The 20284-nt window shown below is 38.8% G+C and overlaps 1 protein-coding gene across 1 annotated transcript in view; it reads right to left on the reverse strand.

The window, feature by feature from the left end:
* LOC145692708 (uncharacterized) overlaps positions 1-20284 on the reverse strand; it is a 49217-nt gene that overhangs the window by 19846 nt on the left and 9087 nt on the right. The window contains exons 2-4 of the mRNA XM_081768118.1: positions 19059-19146; positions 15817-15933; positions 9920-10072 (exon numbers count right to left, since the gene is read on the reverse strand). Coding sequence (XP_081624244.1) covers positions 9920-10072; positions 15817-15933; positions 19059-19128 — 340 coding nt within the window. The 5' untranslated portion in view covers positions 19129-19146. The remainder of the gene's footprint in view (positions 1-9919; positions 10073-15816; positions 15934-19058; positions 19147-20284) is intronic.

The raw sequence follows: 20284 nt of genomic DNA on the forward strand, positions 1-20284 counted from the left end.
AATACAGAAATAATAGGGTCGGTAATAGTTTGGCTAACAGCTATAGTGGTAGAATCAAATTTGTATATAGTTTTATTTTTCAAAACTGGGAAAGGAAAGTTCTGTCTCTGTCAAACAGGCTGCAAACTAGTGCTGTTGAATTTTTGTGACATTTGCGGTTTTCGGTTTTTGAGAAAACCGGTTTTCTGAAAACCGAAAACCGCAAATCCGGTTTTCAAAACCGAAACCGCAAAAGCGGTTTTCAAAACCGAAACCGCAAAAGCGGTTTTCAAAACCGAAACCGCAAATGCGGTTTTCAAAACCGAAACCAATGTTTTTAATTACACCTTTTAACAATTATGAAAGCATCTATCGATCGAGACAATTGTATTGATTTATGTCTGTGTTTCAACTTTTTTTATTTGCTCCCGTTTCCTCCCACTTTCTTACGGTTTAGAACTCCGTAAGTACTGATGTGAACTTGTGTGTTACAAATACTGACCTGGGATCATTTGCACTTTTTTTTAGTTACTTCTTTGATGACACTTCCAAGGTACTTTTCGGTTGCAGGGAAGCAAACTGGACCCCACCTGATTTTTATATATTTTGTAAAGTAGAGCACGAGGAACACGAATCTTAAGGAATTTTGACATTCCGACTTCCCGAACTTGAGATACTAGAACTTATACAGTAGTTTTACATAGTATGTATAAAATTAACGAACAAAGTTCTGTCGCTTTTTGACCTATTACTTTAGGACATCGATATGTCACCTAAGACCAGGGGTGTAGCCAGCAGGTTTCTGTAGGAGGGGCCCGTACAGCTAGTGTTTTTGAAGCCTGAAAAAAACTGGAAAATTTTGGTTTCCTTCCGGAAAACTAAAAACACTGTTTAGCTTATTATTATTATTATTATTATTATTATTATTATTATTATTATTATTATTATTATTATTATTATTATTATTATTATTAATAATAATAATAATAATAATAATAATAATAATAATAATAATAATAAAAATAATGATAATGATAATAGTAATTTCATAAATTATATTACAGATAGTTTGTATTATGTTTAACCAAGAACTACTGCCCCCGACCAAACATTATACCTTTGTGCATAACTATTTCAATACACAGAACCGATCTATATAGGTAAAAAAGAAAGTTCTATCGCTTTCTCACCCACCACCTTCGGACATTCATATGTCACCTAACACGTATCTGGAAGATCAAGAATAGAGCGACAACCTTCTGCAAACGTTCTGGAAGGCCATTTATCCCATCGCAGTAGAGGTTGGTGTTCCGTGAAGTGAAGAAGTTATCAAGTGCATTTTGCACCTCTACTTGGGATTTGAGCTGGCATCCTTTAAAGTGATTGTCCAAGGAAGGGAACAGATGATAATCGGACGGTGCAATGTCCAGGGAGTATGGCGGATGCAATAGTGTTTCCTATCCAAGGCGTAAAATGGTGTCCCGGGTCATCCTAGCCACGAGGGGCTTAGCGTTGTCCTGTAACATAAGGACCCCTTTGGGATTCAGAAGTGCTGGCTCCAGAGTTTTGAGTTTCTCTTGAACACGGCTCAACTGCTGACAGTACACAGTTGGATTGATGCGATGACCAGCTGGTAGCAGTTCCCGATGCACGATGCCACGAGCAGTTCATCAACACACAGGAGGACTTTCTTCTGGTGTAGTACTGGTTTCGGCTGTCTTGGAACCGTTTATGGGATGCTAACCAATTATGATGGCGCCGTGGAACTTCGTACAGGACCCATTTCTCATCACATGACAACACCTTGTCCAGAAATGGCTCCTTCCTCAGACGAGACAGCAAAGAAACACAGGTGTCTGCTTGCGTTGCCTTTTGACCCGGAATCAAGTTATGTGGGACCCATCGACCCAACTTCTAGTGTTTCCTCAGTTGATGAAGGTGCTGCTGAATGGTTTCGTCACTCACACTGAATTGTCCCCATGCCGTAAGCGTCGGTAAACCACAAATGGGCAATTAGCGACATCACGCCAAACATTGGCGGCGCCGCAGCGACGATCCCCGGTGGCCCCTCTACCGTTTTGAAAATTATGCCACCAGCGGCAGAGATGCGACAAAACGCCAATGAACCACAAAATTACTCCCCCAAAATGTTAAATCGGCTATATGTGTGATTTAGTTACATTAAGGTGAGTCTAAAAAACACTTTTAAAAAGTACCAAAAAATTACCCCGAAGGGGACTCAAACCACCAACCTTATGATTACTAGGCAAGTGTTCTTCCTACTTCGCTACGATGGCGATGAAGGAAACGTCGCTTGTAAAGGGATAAATCGTTAAGATCTTTTTTATTTGGTCAATCACAGTGCTCCTTTAACCGTGTATATTCGACGATAACTGTTTGGAATTAGATAAAATGTGTTCGCCATGTAATTTTGTAACAAAATGACGCGTGTCTATTTACTTTATTTCATAGTTCTCGCATACTCACTTTCTAGTGATCGACGACAGTTGTCATCTAAATTCATACAATTATCGCACTTATCTCAAGATTTTTCACGTCATGATGTTGAGGCAGAGGTTATTCTTGACCCTCGGAGCTCACTTTAGGAACAATTCGTCAGCAAAAAATAATATATAATAATAACCGCATACACATGACTGGCGACAGTTCGTGTTGGTCCCTTCACGATTCTTCGCGAAGAATCTAAGAAGTGCGGACCAAGACGAAGTTCTCGCTGGTCGCTGCTACGCGGTGGTACTTCAACACCCCGACGCGAGATATATGTTTCGACTCGACGAAACCCGGCCGCCAGTGAGGGCCAACTATCGCAGACCTACGCAAAAAGCGACAGAACTTTCTTGGTTAATTTTATACATAAGGCTGATTTTCTTTGAAATTGCACTTAATTTATTTTAAGATTTTCTGAAAAAAATGTTTATTTATTATTCGTGACTAAAAAGACGTAATTATTTTATTAACAGCTATATCTCACTTCCTGTTTTACAAGAAATAGCATTTTAAAAAGCGAATGAAATCCAAACTGAAAAACTGAATAAAAACGTTGCTTTTCACCAAATTTTCCATCTGATAAAAAGTTTTCTTGAAACACTGATTACAGCATATAAATAATATAATGTACTTACGATTTAGTATAGTACCATTGTTTTATGATAGAATTTATAGTGGGGGGCGCGGTGGCTCAGGGTTCCCTGGTTTGATCCCAGCTCGCGCCGTGTGGACTTTGTGGTGGACAAACACCGTGCTCATGGGTTTTCTCGGGGTTCCGTTTCCTTCCACTTTCTTCATTCCACCATTTCATTCATTTCTCATAATCACCGTCTCCTTTGGCCTAACCGGCATAGGCGTGGGACGTTAAACTCAAAGATTTCATTTCATTTCATAGAAATTATAGTACCTTGTTTGAAAAAGTTTGTCTTCAAACTGTTAAATACAAATCGCCGTAAATTGTGTAATCTACTGTCACAAAAAGTATACCATACTATTTTCGGATCGCTATAAGGAAGAAATACCATACTATTTTGTGATCGGTATGGTAAAATACTATTTTTCCGTACTATTTTACCGTAAATTATTAATTATATGTAAACATTGTTATTTTTAAATGACTGAAGCGAAGTAATCTCACGATGATGTTTTAACATCTGGTCATTAGGGGGGCCAGGAAATCATTTGGGGAGCCTGGCACCGATGGGCCCCCCGTGGCTACACCCCTGCCTAAGACGTACCTGGAAGATCAAAAATAGTACCCATCAGTATCAACGACCTTCTGAAAAATGTTCGGGATGGGCATGGATTCCTTCGCGGTAGAACTTGGTTTGCCGTGAAGCAAAGAAGGTATCAAGTGCATTTTGCACCTTTACTACGGAGTTGAACTTTAGTTCTCTAATGTGAGTGTCCAAGAAATGGTTCAGGGATAATCGGACGGTGCACTGTCCAGGGAGTATGGCGGTTGCAATAGTGTTTCCCATTTAAGGAGTAGGATGGTGTCCCGGGTCACTCTAATCATGTGGGGCTTAGCGTTGTCCCGTAACGGGAGAACCCCTTAGCGATTGAGAAGTGCTGGCTCCAGGGTTTTGAGTTTTTCTTGAACACGGTTCAACTGCTGACAGTAGACAGTTGCATTAATGTTCTGCTCTGACAAGCCGGTAGCAGTTCCCGATGCACGATGTCGCGAGCAGTCCACCAAACACACAGCAGGACTTTCTACTGCATTACTGGTTTCAGCTGTTTTGGAACCAGTTCATGGGATTTTAACGAATGATGACGACGCCATGGAGCTTCTCATCACATGTCAACATCCTGTCCAGAAATGGCTTCTTCCTCAGACGAGACAGCAAAAAAACACAGGTGTCTGCACGCGTAGTCTTCTGGCCCGGAGTTAATTCATGTGGGACCAATAGACTCAAATTATAGTGTTTCCCAAGTTGATGGAGGTGCTGCCGGATGGTTTCTCCACTCACATTGAATGTTAGCCCCAGTTCCTCACAGGTCTCTCCACTGTTCGCCTCAATTGCTACCTGAAGATCTTCATTTTGTAAATGTGTTGGTCTTCCGGCACGTGGTGCGTCTTTCGTGAGTGTTTTGTCACCGTCCTTAAACTTTCTAAACCACCCTTGCACTGTCTGCGTAATCACGACACCCTCACGAAAGGCCTGAGATATCTTCCGCCCCACTGCAGTGGCGTTTGATCCAAGTTTGAACTCGTACAGCATACACACCCTTATGACGCTCTGTGGAGGTTCCATATTCACTCTGTCCTTACACAAGTTCACGTTGTAACTGAACTGCCACAAGCAGGTAGAATGTTGGATATACCCACACCAACATCTGACCTTCGCCTTTTCTCCATTCGCATTCAACTCACGGTGTAAGGATCAATTGAACACAGACCTCCACAAAAAGCGACAGAACTTTCTTAGTTACCTTTATATATCTCACAGGACATAATATGTTTCGTATAGAGAATATATCTATATTAAACTTAGTTTTAATATCTCGAGCTCCGGAAGTCGGAATGTCAAAACTCCAGATTCGTGTCCCTTGTGATCTAGTTTACAAAATATATAAAAATCAGGTAGGGTCCACTTTGCTTCCCTGCAGCCTACTTTTCAAACGAAACTAAGTTTTCCAGAGTGTACATTTTGCTTCAAACTGAGTTCTGCCCTGGCTAACATACGTAAATTCGCTTCTATAAGTGTCGTTAAAGTTACACTTGAAATTGTCGTTCGGCATTCTTGTAGCTTATGAAGGCATGAATAATTCAAGTATGTTTGTCACAACATCTACAAAAGAATATTCATTCGTATAGAACCTCCAATACATTACATTAAAAACACATGAATTACACAAAGAAAACTATTGTGCATTAGAGCAGATCTCTTATTAGCGAATGGCCCTACACCCGTGCACTGCTCAGATAGCTCACAGCCTGAGCCTGAGCGCAATTCCAAATTTAACTCAATCGCGATTAAGATTGTCAAAGGTGTAGCGGTTTACGTTGAATATACCAACACTTTATTCACTAAGTCGTCTTAGATTTTTCTCCAATCCCAAAAAGCAGGTGGTTTTTCGTGATTAAGATAGCAAGGGACGAATATAGAACCTGACAATCGGGTGGTACCCGCAAAAATCGGGTAATATGACAACACTAAGCTAAATAGAAAATAAGGTATATCCCTATTTAAGATCACTACACCTGCAACTCATGAAATTCAATTTGAAATCTCATCCACTTAGATTGAGATCTTTTATATTATCATTACTCTTTCACTTTGTTTCTAAATAGTACTGCCACTCTTTCTTTTGTTAACAAAAAACACCACCTCCCTTTCTTAGAAAAAAGAAAAGAAAAAATTTAGATCGCAATTCACAATTTTATTGTTGATTTGTTGCCACTTATCAATTTTATAACTTGACCTGGATTTCCTGCGTGGAAACTTTTTTTTTTTTTTTTTTTTTAAATCTTCGAATATAGGATAATAAACTTACTGTAGTGTTTTCACTTTTCAGAGGATGGTACCGAGACCGAAACTAGTCTCGATCTCGATCTTAACTCGAATTTGAGACCGAGGAGTGCTTTTCGAAATCGAGACGAGACCGAAACTCTCAGTCTCGTCTCGATACAATTCTGTGGATGGTATCAAGACAGAGAATAGTCTTGGTTTCGTCTCGAATTTGGAACCGAGACTACTCAGTTTCGTCTCGATACCATCTCTAGTGTTTTCTATGACATACATAATATACTGTAGTGGTATGTATAGTCTGTATACTGTAGTGCATATGTGTGGAGAAAATGTATTCGAATAATAAAATTTGGGTCCCCGGTTAACACGAATTCTTTTAACACGAACTCCTGATTTATCAGTCCCTTGGAATTCGTGTTAACGAGGGTTTACTGTAGTTGAAAATAGACTACCAATAATTAATGACAATGAAATATTAAAGAATACGATTCTTTTTTAAAAATGAAACAAGTCAAAGGACATCAGTTTCCTTTGTGGCAGTCGGATAGAAATCATCATCACAATCTCAAATCGGATTATTGGGGGGGGACAAGATTGTAGGGAACATGTTCCTCTTATGTCCCCGAGATTTGTGGCAGTGACTGAAGGGCCCTGGCACAATCTTTGCGAGTGACGGGGAGTGGTGGCTCTCTTGTCCTACCAGACTGGTGACCGTAATTCTACAGAATGCTTTAAATTTATGCCTGTGTCTGTGAGCTCCTTTATGATGAAGATTACAATTGCGATGCATTTAGTTACGATTAAGGCATAACTATTTTAATACTATTATTTACATAACCGGCATGCTTCAAAAATGCGTTGAACTAACCATTTCCGTTTTGTTCTATTTCCTTTATATTAGGGCTCGTACGTTCTGTTGAGAAACTATAGCTTAGTTCAAAATATATACAGTTGGAAATACTTGAATATGCCAGCGTATATCTAAAGCGAATGTATGGTTGCAAAGGATGGGGAGGAGTGAGAAGGGAAGTATTGCGCATACGCATTCAACAGAAAGCAGACGAAAACTCCGATGCTTTCAGTAGGCCTGTAAGCCCGAGGAAAATAGCATACGACAGGAGGAAAGACAGAAAATGTACATCTGAGCGACGCGCATGCGTAGGTTCCTCTTGTCAAAGTAAGTCGAGAGAGCGCGCCAGAAGATTGCAGTGGAAATAATTGTGATAATTACATGCAGACAATTTATATATAATGAAATACGTACTTTTTCTTATTAACAGGGGATGCCGGGCATACCGGCGTTCGCTTACGCTACGCCGCTGCTGATGTGTAATATACAGCAGCTCCACATGACTGATAGTTTATCACTGCGATATGTGAGGCTTTCACTACAACTTTGATTCGGAACGATGGGCAATCCAAATTACGTACAAGACAATGTACCTTTTCTCTTTGTAAGACTCAAATAGTGGATCTCAATTGCAACCACAACATTACTCATCACGCATTTCCAGTTAGATGGGACTTAAGTCCTTCAACTGCACTTGGCTGCAGCAGCTACTTCCTTTCAATGCTCAACCTTTGTACTACTCATGGCAGGCCCGTATCCAGGGGGGGTCTAGGGGGGGCCGGGCCCCCCCTAAATTTTTGCTGGCCCCTGAAAATTTTTACAGTAGGCTTGCAAAAGAACTATAATATGGTGATGAACTATCATATGGTTGGATCGGGCCCCCCCTAACTTCAGCCGGCCCCCCCCTACATTTTTGGGCTGTCTACGGGCCTGACTCATGGTCAACCCAATAAACCTTATTTTGCAGATAAGCAAGGATAAGCTTAAAATACAGAGCTACTACTTTTCGGTAACACTAACTAATCTATCACATAAATGATATGACAATGAATAACAAGTAAAACTCTTCACCAAGCACGCAGTATTTGAGTCTAATGTACTACCCAACTGCTTTCATCGACCTCAGAAACCAGGTTTGGAAGCAGGAGAGATAATCAACAATACCGATTTCATAGGCGGTGAAGTTGACAAAATGGATTTTTGACCGCTTTTTCCCAGTTTCCGACCACTGTGCGACGCCCCAGTACATATGAGTGAAGCCAACAGACCAGCCGCGAAGCATAAGAAAATTTTTCAAAAATAAACCCTGCTTTTCCTTGATTTTGAGTACTTTTTGTTACTTTTTTCCTTCCATTTTACATGTGTGCACATGCATTTTCCTAACATGAGTAACATTTTCCTCTCTTTGTTTCCTTATTTTTTGTCCCGAATTTTGCGCCCCTTTACTTCAACGCCCGCTCGCCGCCCTTCACGTCACGGCACTGATAAATGTTTTCGTACAATCTCTTTATCAATGTATAGCTTTTACACTATCAATCACGTAACACTAAAATAGATTAGATCTAAGACTTGGATGAACTAGTGTTGCCCAAGGGACCCGAAAAATTTATCGTCTTGTCTCGATCCTCGTCTCAAATTTGAAAAAGTACTCGATTCTGGTCTCATTTTCGAGACGAGAGCACAAATTTCTCTTCTCGTGAGCATGCACTCAGAGATATGAAAAAAAAAAAAAAAAAAAAACGAAATTGATTTGTCGAAACCCACTTTGATCTCTAGACTTAACATAGGCGAATTTCTGCCTTTGAGGAACTTAAAATGACATGGTATATGGCCAAAAATCACGAACTTTGCTACTATGCAACTTGCTGCTAAAAAAAAAAAAAAAAAAAAAAAAAAAAAAGTCTCATGCGACAATAGGATCAGTCGCCTTCAGTTGGAAGGAACTCGTAAAGGGTAACCAGTTATCTTGATTTACCACGTTAAAGGAACGTTTCTTTCAGCAGCGAGGCTATATGAGACGTTACCTACTGATTAACATGGAATCGGGACCACATGAGCTCCTGCCTGAAATCACATAAACCCAGGTCTCCCACGCCAAGCTAGTAAAACGTGAAAGGCCAATAGAGATAGATATGATGAATAAGTCAGTGATAAACATGTTTGAATTCCTAATCCTGAATTCTTTCTTGATTAAATCACTGTTAATAGATGTAATAGGATACTTTGGGTTAGTGCGAGGGGTGATCAGAAAGTAAAGTTACAAAGCCTGCAGTGAAACGATTATATAATATTTCATACAACCAATACAGCCAATAGATAGTACATACATTACGTCATTTTTCGACGTAGTCTCCATATTGGCTGAGGCACATGTCGCATTATGGAATAAGTTTGAAGATTCCCTCCTGGTAAAAGTTCTGTTCTTGCGTGTTCAGACACGTTGTCACGAAATGGTTTGCCTCCTCATCTGAAGCGAAGCGACGGCCTCGTAAGTGCTCCTTCAAGTGCAGGAATAGGTGAAAGTAGCTTGGAGCGAGATCTGGGCTGTAGGGAGAGGTAGTCGATGATGTCTCAGAGAAACTGCTTCAACAGTCGTTTCTGTTGATGCCGTGCTGGGTCAGCCACTGCTCTCTTCGTCGATGACGTTTTCTCTACCAGCCGCAAACTTTCGACACCATTCTGCGACATGCTCACGAGACATTACAGTCTTCTCCTTAAACCTCTACCAGCAGCCGTGAATTTCTACTACTCTGTGAATTTCAGACGCCGTTACATGTTTCGCCCACAGAAATCGAACAGCTGAGCGGATTTCGTCGCGATACAAGTTTTCCAAATGAGTGGTCATTTGTGTTTACATAGAACTAGCGCCGTGGGTAGCCGGTGGCCCAAACTTTGCGCAGTTGCCAACTCCGTATATCAAAATTACCGCACATTCTTCATTTATCTATAGAGACGAATCTCTAGAAGTATCGGCGTTGTAACTTTAGTTTTTTTTATCCTCTCTCGTATTTAATCAATTAAAATCCCTCGTATTTACAAAATCTCAAATAAAATATCATTATTTGAGTTACTTTTACCATATAATAACTTAAAATAAAGAACAAACCGTTAATTATGGGACGTTGACATGAGTGACCACATCCATTGCTACAGCATTTGTCATCTCCTTCACAATCTTTATCTGATGAACAGAATTCTGCGCATGCGCCTCCTTGTCCCCGTGGAGGTTTGGGGCATACGCCTGGTTTCGTTGAATTTTCTGCAAAGAAAGATCTCAATTGTATTAAATCATGGGAGACAAGTTTACTTAAGATATCGACTACTATTATACAAACAAATATGTTGTATGTTATGTCTTTTTTTTGTAACTAATAATCTATTATGTTGGTGAAAGATAAAGCAAACACACTTGCAGAGGAAAAATTATAATTCTTTTTATAGAATTCAATATCGAGCTTCAATCTCAATATATCAGTTTGCAATTCTAGGGCAACTAGCTATTTTATCTTTATTTCTTGATATTCCTTCTACATCTGTGTTAAATTTTCAAGAAAAACTTGTTACCACCTTCGATGATAAGGAACTTGTTTGTGACAAAGATAAGACTAGTTTTCATATCAAAACTGTGCTAGCTAACTAACTGAAACAAGTGTTCGCTACTGTTCAAGATTTGAGTTGTTGTATTTTATAACAATCAAGCAATTTATGCTGGGATTTGTTTGACCATTTGCTTTAGCACTGTCCATGTGACCTTAAACTAATGCGACCTAAACATGATTTATGAATGTAATATTCAAATAGAAGGTCAACTTGGTAAATTTAACTGTCATCATCATGAAGTCAGTGTTCAACAAGAAGTATTTATTATGAGTAATATAGTTATGACAGATTTTGCCGTTCCTCGAAAGTTGACGCCCCGTGGAAATTCATGTGTTGCACATATGGTAGAGCCGGCCCTGTATGTTATCCGAAACCATTGACGAGTAGACCAGACCATCATATTGTTATATTTGATAGTATATAATTTAAGCCCGCAGTACCATTACATTAACATTATATAATATCATACTTATATTGCATACAAAATAAGATACAATCTGACTGGCATGATAGAGTGGTTAAGGTATTATTCTTACGATGACAATACCTGTCTGCCGAGGGTTCGAATCCCGCTTAGGCTTTTGAGTGTTATATTTTATCTTTTCTCCATTTAATTCATTAGAATCATTCATTTCTCATCGTTTCTTCAACCCAAAGGTAGAACTCTTGAAGTAAAACTAAAACCCAAACCCTAATACATTTAAAACTGTATATAGCGCATTCGGAGGTTCATTTTGTTGTTAAAATGAGTTGATCAACCTGTCCCTCTAGAGGTAAAAAAAAAAAAAAAAAAAAAAAAGAGTTGATTGGCCTGTCCCTTTATAAATTGACAAAAAATTAAATATTTCGATTTAACGTCCCATGATTATGCTCTTTAGGTTAAGAGGGACGATGATGCGAATGATGATGGAAGAATTGGTGGAATGAAAATGTGGAAGGAAACGGGAGTATTTTGAGAAAACCCACCAACACGATTTTGTCCACTTAACTTACTTGGCCGGGCATCGAACGAGGGACTCCATACACACCAGAATTAAGCGCTCTACCATAGAGCTGCCCTGTTCCATCGTTGTAAATTGATAATAAATTCTCTTACCATGCACAAGTATAATTAACTACAGTCCATTTGATACAACTTGTCCCATCTGACAGTTGCTTTCCTCTGCTTTTTCCTTCCTGCACGTGGTCACAACAATCAGACAAGAAGAACTGTTGTTATGGCAACAGCACGTTCACCCAATTGTAGTGACTCATTTCTCTCGCTCTGCAATGGTAAACATTCTATCCTTTCCGCACGTTGCTAATTTGAATATAAACAAGTTCGCATTGTTTTAGTCGAATGTCAACTTGAGTAGTGAATCTGCTGGTTATTGAAAGCATTCTTTTTTAGATCTCTTTTGTGTTATTTAATTTTATAAAACTGAGATTTGCTTGCAATGGATAATTTTATGTTTTAACACCAGACGCAAAAGCTGGCAACACTGCATTGAGCACCACGTGCGCACAGCGAGCTGTCAGAAGGGACAAGTACAGAGTGTCTCAAAAGTCTGTTACCACCCCTATTAAAATCCAAATGGATATACTTTCAGCGAATTTGATGTGGTAGGTGAACTTGAGAGTTAGGGGGACACTTTCTGGCGTAGGTTACGCAGATGACCGCCTCTTGGTGCCGCCATCTTGAATTTAACTTTTTTATTACAAACGCTACGTGGGTCATGTGATACATGATCATAGGCTAGAGTTTCACCAGAAAACCGAATCTGAAGTCAAAATGCATTTATCTTTATGTAGTAAACAGTTATCCGCAATTGCAGGTGTGGCTTTCGTATTACATAATGTGCTCAACATGTTGTCCGTGCTGCGCAATGCACGTGTTCAGACGCTTCTTCCAATTGCTATGGACACGTATTAAGGTTTCTGGGGATATTTGTTCACAGGCAGCCATGATACGCTCTTCCATATGGCGAGCATCACGAATTTTCACAGCATACACCATAGCCTTCACATGTCCCCACAGGTAGAAGTCAAGGGGAGTTAAGTCTGGTGATCGGGCAGGCCATTCCACTGGTCCACGTCGATCAATCCACGTCGCAGGAAATTGTTAATCCAGAAACTGACGCACCTGGATGCCATAATGGGGAGGTGCACCATCTTGCTTGAAGAACCTGGGGAAGGTACCATCCTCGAACATCAGAGCCGGCATTATGTTTTCCTGCAACAACGCGAGGTATCGGTCTGCATTTAACGTTTCTGGAATGAAAAACGGACCGACGATCTTTGTTCCCCATATGCCTGCCCATACCATAGTTTTCCATGCACCGGTCATTTTCGAGGGATCTGTCCAAGCGTGGTTGTCACGGGACCATTAGCGCATGTTTTGCTTATTGACCTCACCATTTACGTAGAAATGGGCTTTATTCGAAAAAAAGTATCTGCATAGCGAAGTGCGGATTTACCCTCAATTGCTCAATAGCCCACCCGCAAAACTGGACGCGACGATCGGGATCGTCCTCCGATAAATGTTGCTGCAATTGCATCTTATATGGATGCCACTTATACCTTTGGAGCACCCTGTGCACTGAACTGTGACTCACAGCACACTGCATTACTAAACGACGTGTGCTTCGCTGCAGCGACTTCGAGAAGGAGGCCAGCACGGCAGTAGCTGTTTCTTCGTCCGTGGCTGTCCTAGGCCGTCCACGACGGGGTCTATCCACAACTGTTCCCGTTTCCTCCAATTTGGTCAATTACCGTGCCACTGCAACAAGCGATACAGGTGCTCGTTGTGGATGACGCGCATTGAAATCGGCAGCCACTGCGCGGGCGCTCCTCCAGCCCCATATTTTGATGATCTGGATGCGTTCGTCCCTCATTAACGGCATGATTCACAACCTGCAACACAAAAGAAACGCAGTCAAATTCACAACTTCAATTACCACATAAAGATAAATGCATTTTGACTTCAGATTCGGTTTTCTGGTGAAATTCTAGCCTATGATCATGTATCACATGACCCACGTAGCGTTTGGAATAAAAAAGTTAAATTCAAGATGGCGGCACCAAGATGGCGGTCGTCTGCGTAACCTACGCCAGAAAGTGTCCCCCTAACCCTCAAGTTCACCTACCACATCAAATTCGCTGAAAGTATATCCATTTGGATTTTAATAGGGGTGGTACCAGACTTTTGAGACACCCTGTAGTATCAATTACAGTATAAAATGACGGTCGTTTTTCGGGGAGAGAGAATAAAGGTTAATATACGTATAATTAACCCTAGAATGCATGAAGTAAGTAAAATTAACCCGTAGAACCTTCTATGCAAATGTATTGACGACAGGATATTCTTTCTCAAAACATTTGCCCTCATTGAGAGGGTCTACATTTCCTCTTTCCAACGTGTTCCTTTAAGTGATTATGTCTCTCTTTAAAATCCAGACGTTGGACTTCCTCATCGATATATGAAGACCCGTGTTAGATTACCGATGGGAGCACGTGTGGTTCGGATTCCACGTTAAGTTGTATGTCCAAATATCATACAGCCTCGGTGCTAAAAAAAAAATGACGCAAAATTCCATTCCAATCAAAACCCAAACTCTGATTTAGTACGCAAAGTAAATCCACAATAAATTACAGTAAAGTATATGTTTTTAAGAATCCCAATCGTTACTCTCATAAAACTAACATTCATAATATTCATAATTTCATGATTTTATTTGTTTTTACATAGCTATATAAAAATGTATTAATTTTGCACAAATCTAAATACTTTACTTCACTCTTACACAAATTCTATTATGTCGATTCTAATACAAAGGGTAAGTCAAGGTAGACCGAACCGAAATCAGTGATGAACTTATCAACTGCAAGGCGATATAAAACAAGTAGATGAAGACCAAACAGTGTACTTACTTGCGTTCCACCGTCTCTACAGTTAGTTCAGAAAATGTTGAGTGTCATATTCCAGGCACAGGTTGGCCTGATGGATCACGTTCAGTATGACTTGTCCCGTTGCTATAATTTGTCCCGTTGGATGTTGGTGATAGTGTTCCGTATGTTCTGTTGCAGTACGTCAGTGGTTCGTGAATTGTTGTGGTACACTTTACCTTTCAGGTTAACCCATAAATAAAAATCGCAACTGATAAATCAAGATACTTTCAATGCCATAGATCTTCACAGACAGTTCTCTGAAGTGTGAAAATAGTGTGCATTGTTTCCAAGGAGGCAATAGTGCTGTCACGCTGTCCTGCTATAAATTTGCGAAACGTCGTCCATCTGGCTTCAATTGATCCACGAAGGACTCGAAGATGTCACGCACGCACTGAGTTCACTTTGTTTCCGAACAAAATGGATCAATTATTCTTGTACTAAGCACAGTGCACAGCACATCAATGTTTACATCATGTAGCGGTAGCTCGAATATTTGTCGTGGGTTTGCGAAAGACCAACACCGCGTATTTTGGGAATTAATGTAGCCAGGGAGATGGACCCATCCTTTGTCCGTCATGAAAACAGATTCCGATAGAGAAAACCGACTTCAATTTCCTGCGATAGACATGTGCAGTTCTGCATACGTGTAGCATGGTCTATGGACTTGAACTCCTGTAAAACCATGATCTTGCATGTATTTAGGTTGAAGGCCTTCAGATGTTCGCGACATTCTAGTCTGCTGAGACAGACTCCTCGTAGACTTAGTGGGACTTTGCAACATGCATTGCAGAAATCTTCCTTCTGCGCCTCTGCAGCTTTGTCCAACGTGGGTATTCATGTTACTTATTAAGTACGGATCCTACTTACTCAAACTTATGAGTTCGTATGTGAATTACTTTGTGGGTGTATCACTGTTGAATTCGGCACGGCATTTTTCTTGTGTTCCTTTTACTGATCTGCTCTGTGAGTAATATTTCTTCACAATGAATATCCTGGCCTCCCTCGTTAGCGGCATTTTCGTGTGTTGAGTAAGATTTTCTGTGTTTTCCTTGTTCATACTAGGCTAATGCCGGGATAGTACCCCACATAATGATCCCAGTCAGCTTCCTTCCTTCCCCATTCCTTTCTTTCTCTGCAATTCTCCAGGCAGTGGGGGGGGACGTTATCCCCCATAAATGACGGGCTAACTAACATGGCCACAAATGCCGAAAGCCGACAAATCTAATTCCTAATCTTAAATCTGTGAAATAAAAACTGCATGCTGTTTCATCAAATATACTAGCGCTTTTAAGTTCCTCGTCTTCCATGTCCGGTTCGGTTTATCCTGACCTTACTGTATAATGTTTTATTAAACAATTTAATTGATTATTTAATAGTTCATCTGCATTCTAGCAGATGAAAATATAAGTCTAGTGCAGCTAAGCATCGAATTAGAAAAGACATGATCAACAAAATCTACTGTATAATGTATTTTACCTTTCTCATCTTGAACGCATTCTGCAATCGGACAGCAGGGAGGGGCGAAGCACTGGACCCACTTCTGCTCACATCGGCCTTTGCATCTTACACTTAAACATGGATCTCGGCACTTCACTTGGTGATTTGAAAGATTACAATCATAAAATATTAAATTACAATACATAGACAGATATAAAGGGACCTAACAATATATGCAATAAAGGTCTAGATTTAGCAGAAGGGGTTCAGCTCTTTTCTCTAAAAAATGTTACAATTTTGGTAATTTATGTTCACATTCGGTTATTTTAGTTTAGTTTAGGTTAGGTTAGGTTAGTTAAGGTTAGTTTAGTTTATGTTATATTAGTGTACGGGTCCCGCATAATGTTCCAAAAAAATGATAGAATTTCGGTTATTTCTACCAATATTAGGTTAGTTCAGGTTAGCTTAGGTTAATTTATGTTAGGTTAGGTTAGATTTGGTTGCGTTATGTTACGTCTAAGTACTTGCATAATTCATTTCTCCTGTAAATTTTGTTTTTTTATGCGCTTCTGGACTCCTTGTACTAAACATACCCCTGAATAAATAAATAAATAAATAAATAAATAAAATAAACTTGTTCTAAAATTTGTGCAATATTCAATATTTTTTTTTTTTTTTGTAGGGTGCTAATGTAATAGAGAAAACTTTGCTCTCCCCCTCCTCCACCTTTATCCTATGAACAGAAGTAGAAGAATCAATAAATGATTTGATCAGTCACTACCTCTATCAGATGGGAGAAAAATAAACAGAAGGAATAACAATCAATTGAAATGGAAGGGCATTACTTTAAGTACACTAAAACTAAATTCCTGGCGCAACAGCCTCAGGGGGCCAACAGCTATGTCTTTGGGGTGACGTGTGATCAGCAAACCGGTTCCCTTCGGCGTTAATGCTAACTTTCTAGATCAAATGCTAAAACTAACTTTCTTTCTTTCAAGTAGTGTCCCAGTTCTCCTCACGACGGTGGGTGGACGCTGCGATGCCAACACCATCTAGTGAGTGCAAACGTTCACCCATCTTTCTTCGAAGCAAATCCGTAATACTTTTTCTCGAAACAATGGACTGATAATGATTACCTTATAAAAAAAAAAAGTCGAAAAATATTTAAAAATCTGCATTTTGATCTCAAGTTGATCACATTTTGTGAAAACTAACATTTATGCTTTCAATTATCATTACGTTTGTGATGAACAACATCGTGCTTGCGGGTTTTCTCGGCCCAGACAGCATGTTTGCTTGCCGCAAGCTTGCCTATCGCTTTTATTTGATTTTATTTCGCTTTGGCTTATACACAAAAGCTTATTTCTGCTTAGCGCAAGCCGTAGTGCGGGCAACCCACGCTTCGCTTGCGAGACGCTTTTCTTTAGATTGAAGTAAAAAGCCAGCGCGCGTTCGATTTTCAGTTGTTCTCAAAATCCACGTGACGCTGACCTCCTTACTTTCGGCGATATGGTAGTGTTCGCGTTGTTAGTGTCTTGTTAGCATTCAACTTGAATAAAGGACAAACTTAATTATTTTTTTTTTAATTGTTCCGTCTAGTACTCTAGTCCCACGTACCTATAATATCGCTCTTTATATCCTCATATTTCGGTAACTATGAGGCATAACGAATTGTAGTATTTACGTATAAAGCATAAATGTGAACATAGATGGCAGTAGATTTGAGCCTACTTATTTCGCGAAAGAATAGAGAACTGTTGCAGATATTTTAATATAAACTTCAAGTTTAACTTACAGTTTATTATAAACTTTATCTGAACGCTGTGTTTAAAGTATAAACATTTTTCTGCGTTTTTATGTAAAAAGGTAGAAATTTCAAGTACTCGCTGCTAATATAGCAACATGTTAGATATTTGTAAGAAGCAACGGCGGGTTGCGTGTCACAACTAAACCGTTACAATTATGCTTATTTTGATGTTTTGCAGAAGCGGATGGGAGACTTGGGTGTTTTCATGGTTGTCCGTATGCTTCAATAATTGGAGATGTGAGGGGACAATATATTGTAGCATAGACTTAGTCAGACGGTTAAATTATACTGATTTGATACTGTTTTATCTAAATTCGCTTAGTGCAAGATTCCATATAACTTCTTTGGCGTGTGTTTCGCTTGCAATAAGCTTAATAAAGCTTGCCATTGATGAGAATACGCTTATACTTGGCTTGCGTTTGAGATAATTTGATTTGTGTTTAACTTGTGAAGACAAGCTTGCCCCAAGCCTTGCCCAGATGTAACTAACTAGCTTGCCACAAGCTTAAAGCAAGCTAATTGGCTTGCATAGTATAGCTTGCGGCAAGCTAATTTACCTTGCAACAGCAAGTTTGTGGCAACTTGCAGCAAGTTTAAATTGCTGTCTGGGGGGTACTGCCGCCTCCTCCCACTTTAACATTCCACCAATTCTTCCATCATCATTCACTTGCTTTAATCATCGTCTCCCTTAGTCTAACAGACATAATCCTTTGACGTTAAAATAAAATAAAAATTATCATTACGGCAAATTTTGATAACCTATGAAAATCAGTTCAGTTTCACATGAAATCACAGATGGGCTAACCTAATCAACTTATCACTGTACAGGAAAAATAGTAAAACTATTGTCCAAGTTGATTAACCCACTTAAGCCCAATGTACTAGTTCTAAAACAGTAATAAATATTGTGAACTTGCTACACTGAATAAACAAGAATACTATTCTAGCTTACCTATACTTGATGATACTTGTTGTTGGGTTGTGACTTGATGATTAAGATATTTCGTTCAAATCAGTGGAGTAAATCCACAATAACTATTTCTGCTCTACAAATACGATATTGTTCTTAAAAGAATAAATTATGGTCGTTCATGAGAAACCATGAAGATATCGTTTTATATATCGTTTTAACCCTCCTATAAGTTACATATTATTTGCAGTAAATCCGAAAGTGTTCAACTGTATTTCGTTTTCCTTTATTTTTATAATAATAATAATAATAATAATAATAATAATAATAATAATAATAATAATAATAATAATAATAATAATAATAATAATAATAATAATAATAATAAATACATTTTTCAACATAGGTATTGTGATTAGAAAACTTCCATATTGAGAAATCCATCTTCTTTCAATAAATTCCCAAGTAAACTAATTCTTTTGGATGAATATTTTTTTCATATTGACATCATTTTGTATTTATCAAATTCATTTTGTATTTAATATTGACTTTTGTAATACTTACGCCCTGAAGCTTGTCCAAGGAAAAGAATAAGTACTGCTACAGTAAGCTGTATCCAAATGGAATTCCTCATTTTTTTTTTTTTTTTAACCTAAACAAAAGTGGAGAGAAAATATAAGATCATTTTCTATTTAGTATTTGTATACACATGAAGTTTGAAATACAATTGTCTTGTTAAATATATTGAATTTTTATCCCTACTACATATTTTAAGAAAGATTCTAAAGACAATTGAGGAGTTTTATGTAATAAGGGTATAACGGCAATCCTGCAGCGAGGACCACCAAAATTATATAACAATATTTTATATGACGACACTTATACAAAAACCCTCAGTCATATTTATATTTAGAACAAGCTACAAAAATCACATAAAACGGTTTATTGGCATTTGATTTTTCTTCTTTTTATTGTGGCACACAATTATTAAAATAAATACACACCTTTAAAGATTATGTGTATATATTTCCTCTTTAAGATGGACCCGGAATTATAACATTTATTTACAATTCGTTGTAATGACAACCTAGACAAAAACTCATCAAATCACGATCTCTACAGAGGATCTGCCCATATGTATCTTCATCCTATTAAATCGATGAAGCCAAAAATAACCGAGCATCGGCACGTCTGATGGGCTACTCTCGTTTCTGCTATTATCTGATTCGATACTTTCGTTTCCGCCATGATTTTTGGCTCAAAACATTGCGATCCTATTGGGCGGAGTGGGCAGAGTAGGGGTGGCGAAACTGTGACGTATTGCTTCAAGTTTTTTGTTGTAAGGGCAGATCCTCTATTTTATAAGATCCTTGATAATATCAATAATAATCTTGGGATCATTTTTTTTTATATTTTCTTCTTCTTCGAACTGGTTAGTGCCTATTTTAAAATCACACATTGCCCGGAAATATAAGAAAAGATATTTAAAAATTATACAGAAAATATAAGATATCGTTACAAGGGCGTAAGCGAGTTTACGCCCTTTTTGCATCAAACGCTTTTGTGGCTTTTGCCATGCTTGTTTAGCCTCATGGTAACATTTCAATTCAATATCGGAATAAAATGCTGCATATTACATTGTTTTATGTAAGATAAAAAAAATACTTAAATTTTTAACATCGTTTTTCTCCAACTGCATGTTTCCGACTTACGCCCCTATTGCATCAAACTCTTCAATTGTTTGGGTATCGAGAAAAATTGGCGACTGAATAAGTATAGTAGTTTTGAAC

Source organism: Thermobia domestica, chromosome 8, assembly GCF_964235325.1.
Source record: "Thermobia domestica chromosome 8, izTheDome1.hap1.1, whole genome shotgun sequence".
Taxonomy (NCBI): Eukaryota; Metazoa; Arthropoda; class Insecta; order Zygentoma; family Lepismatidae; genus Thermobia; species Thermobia domestica.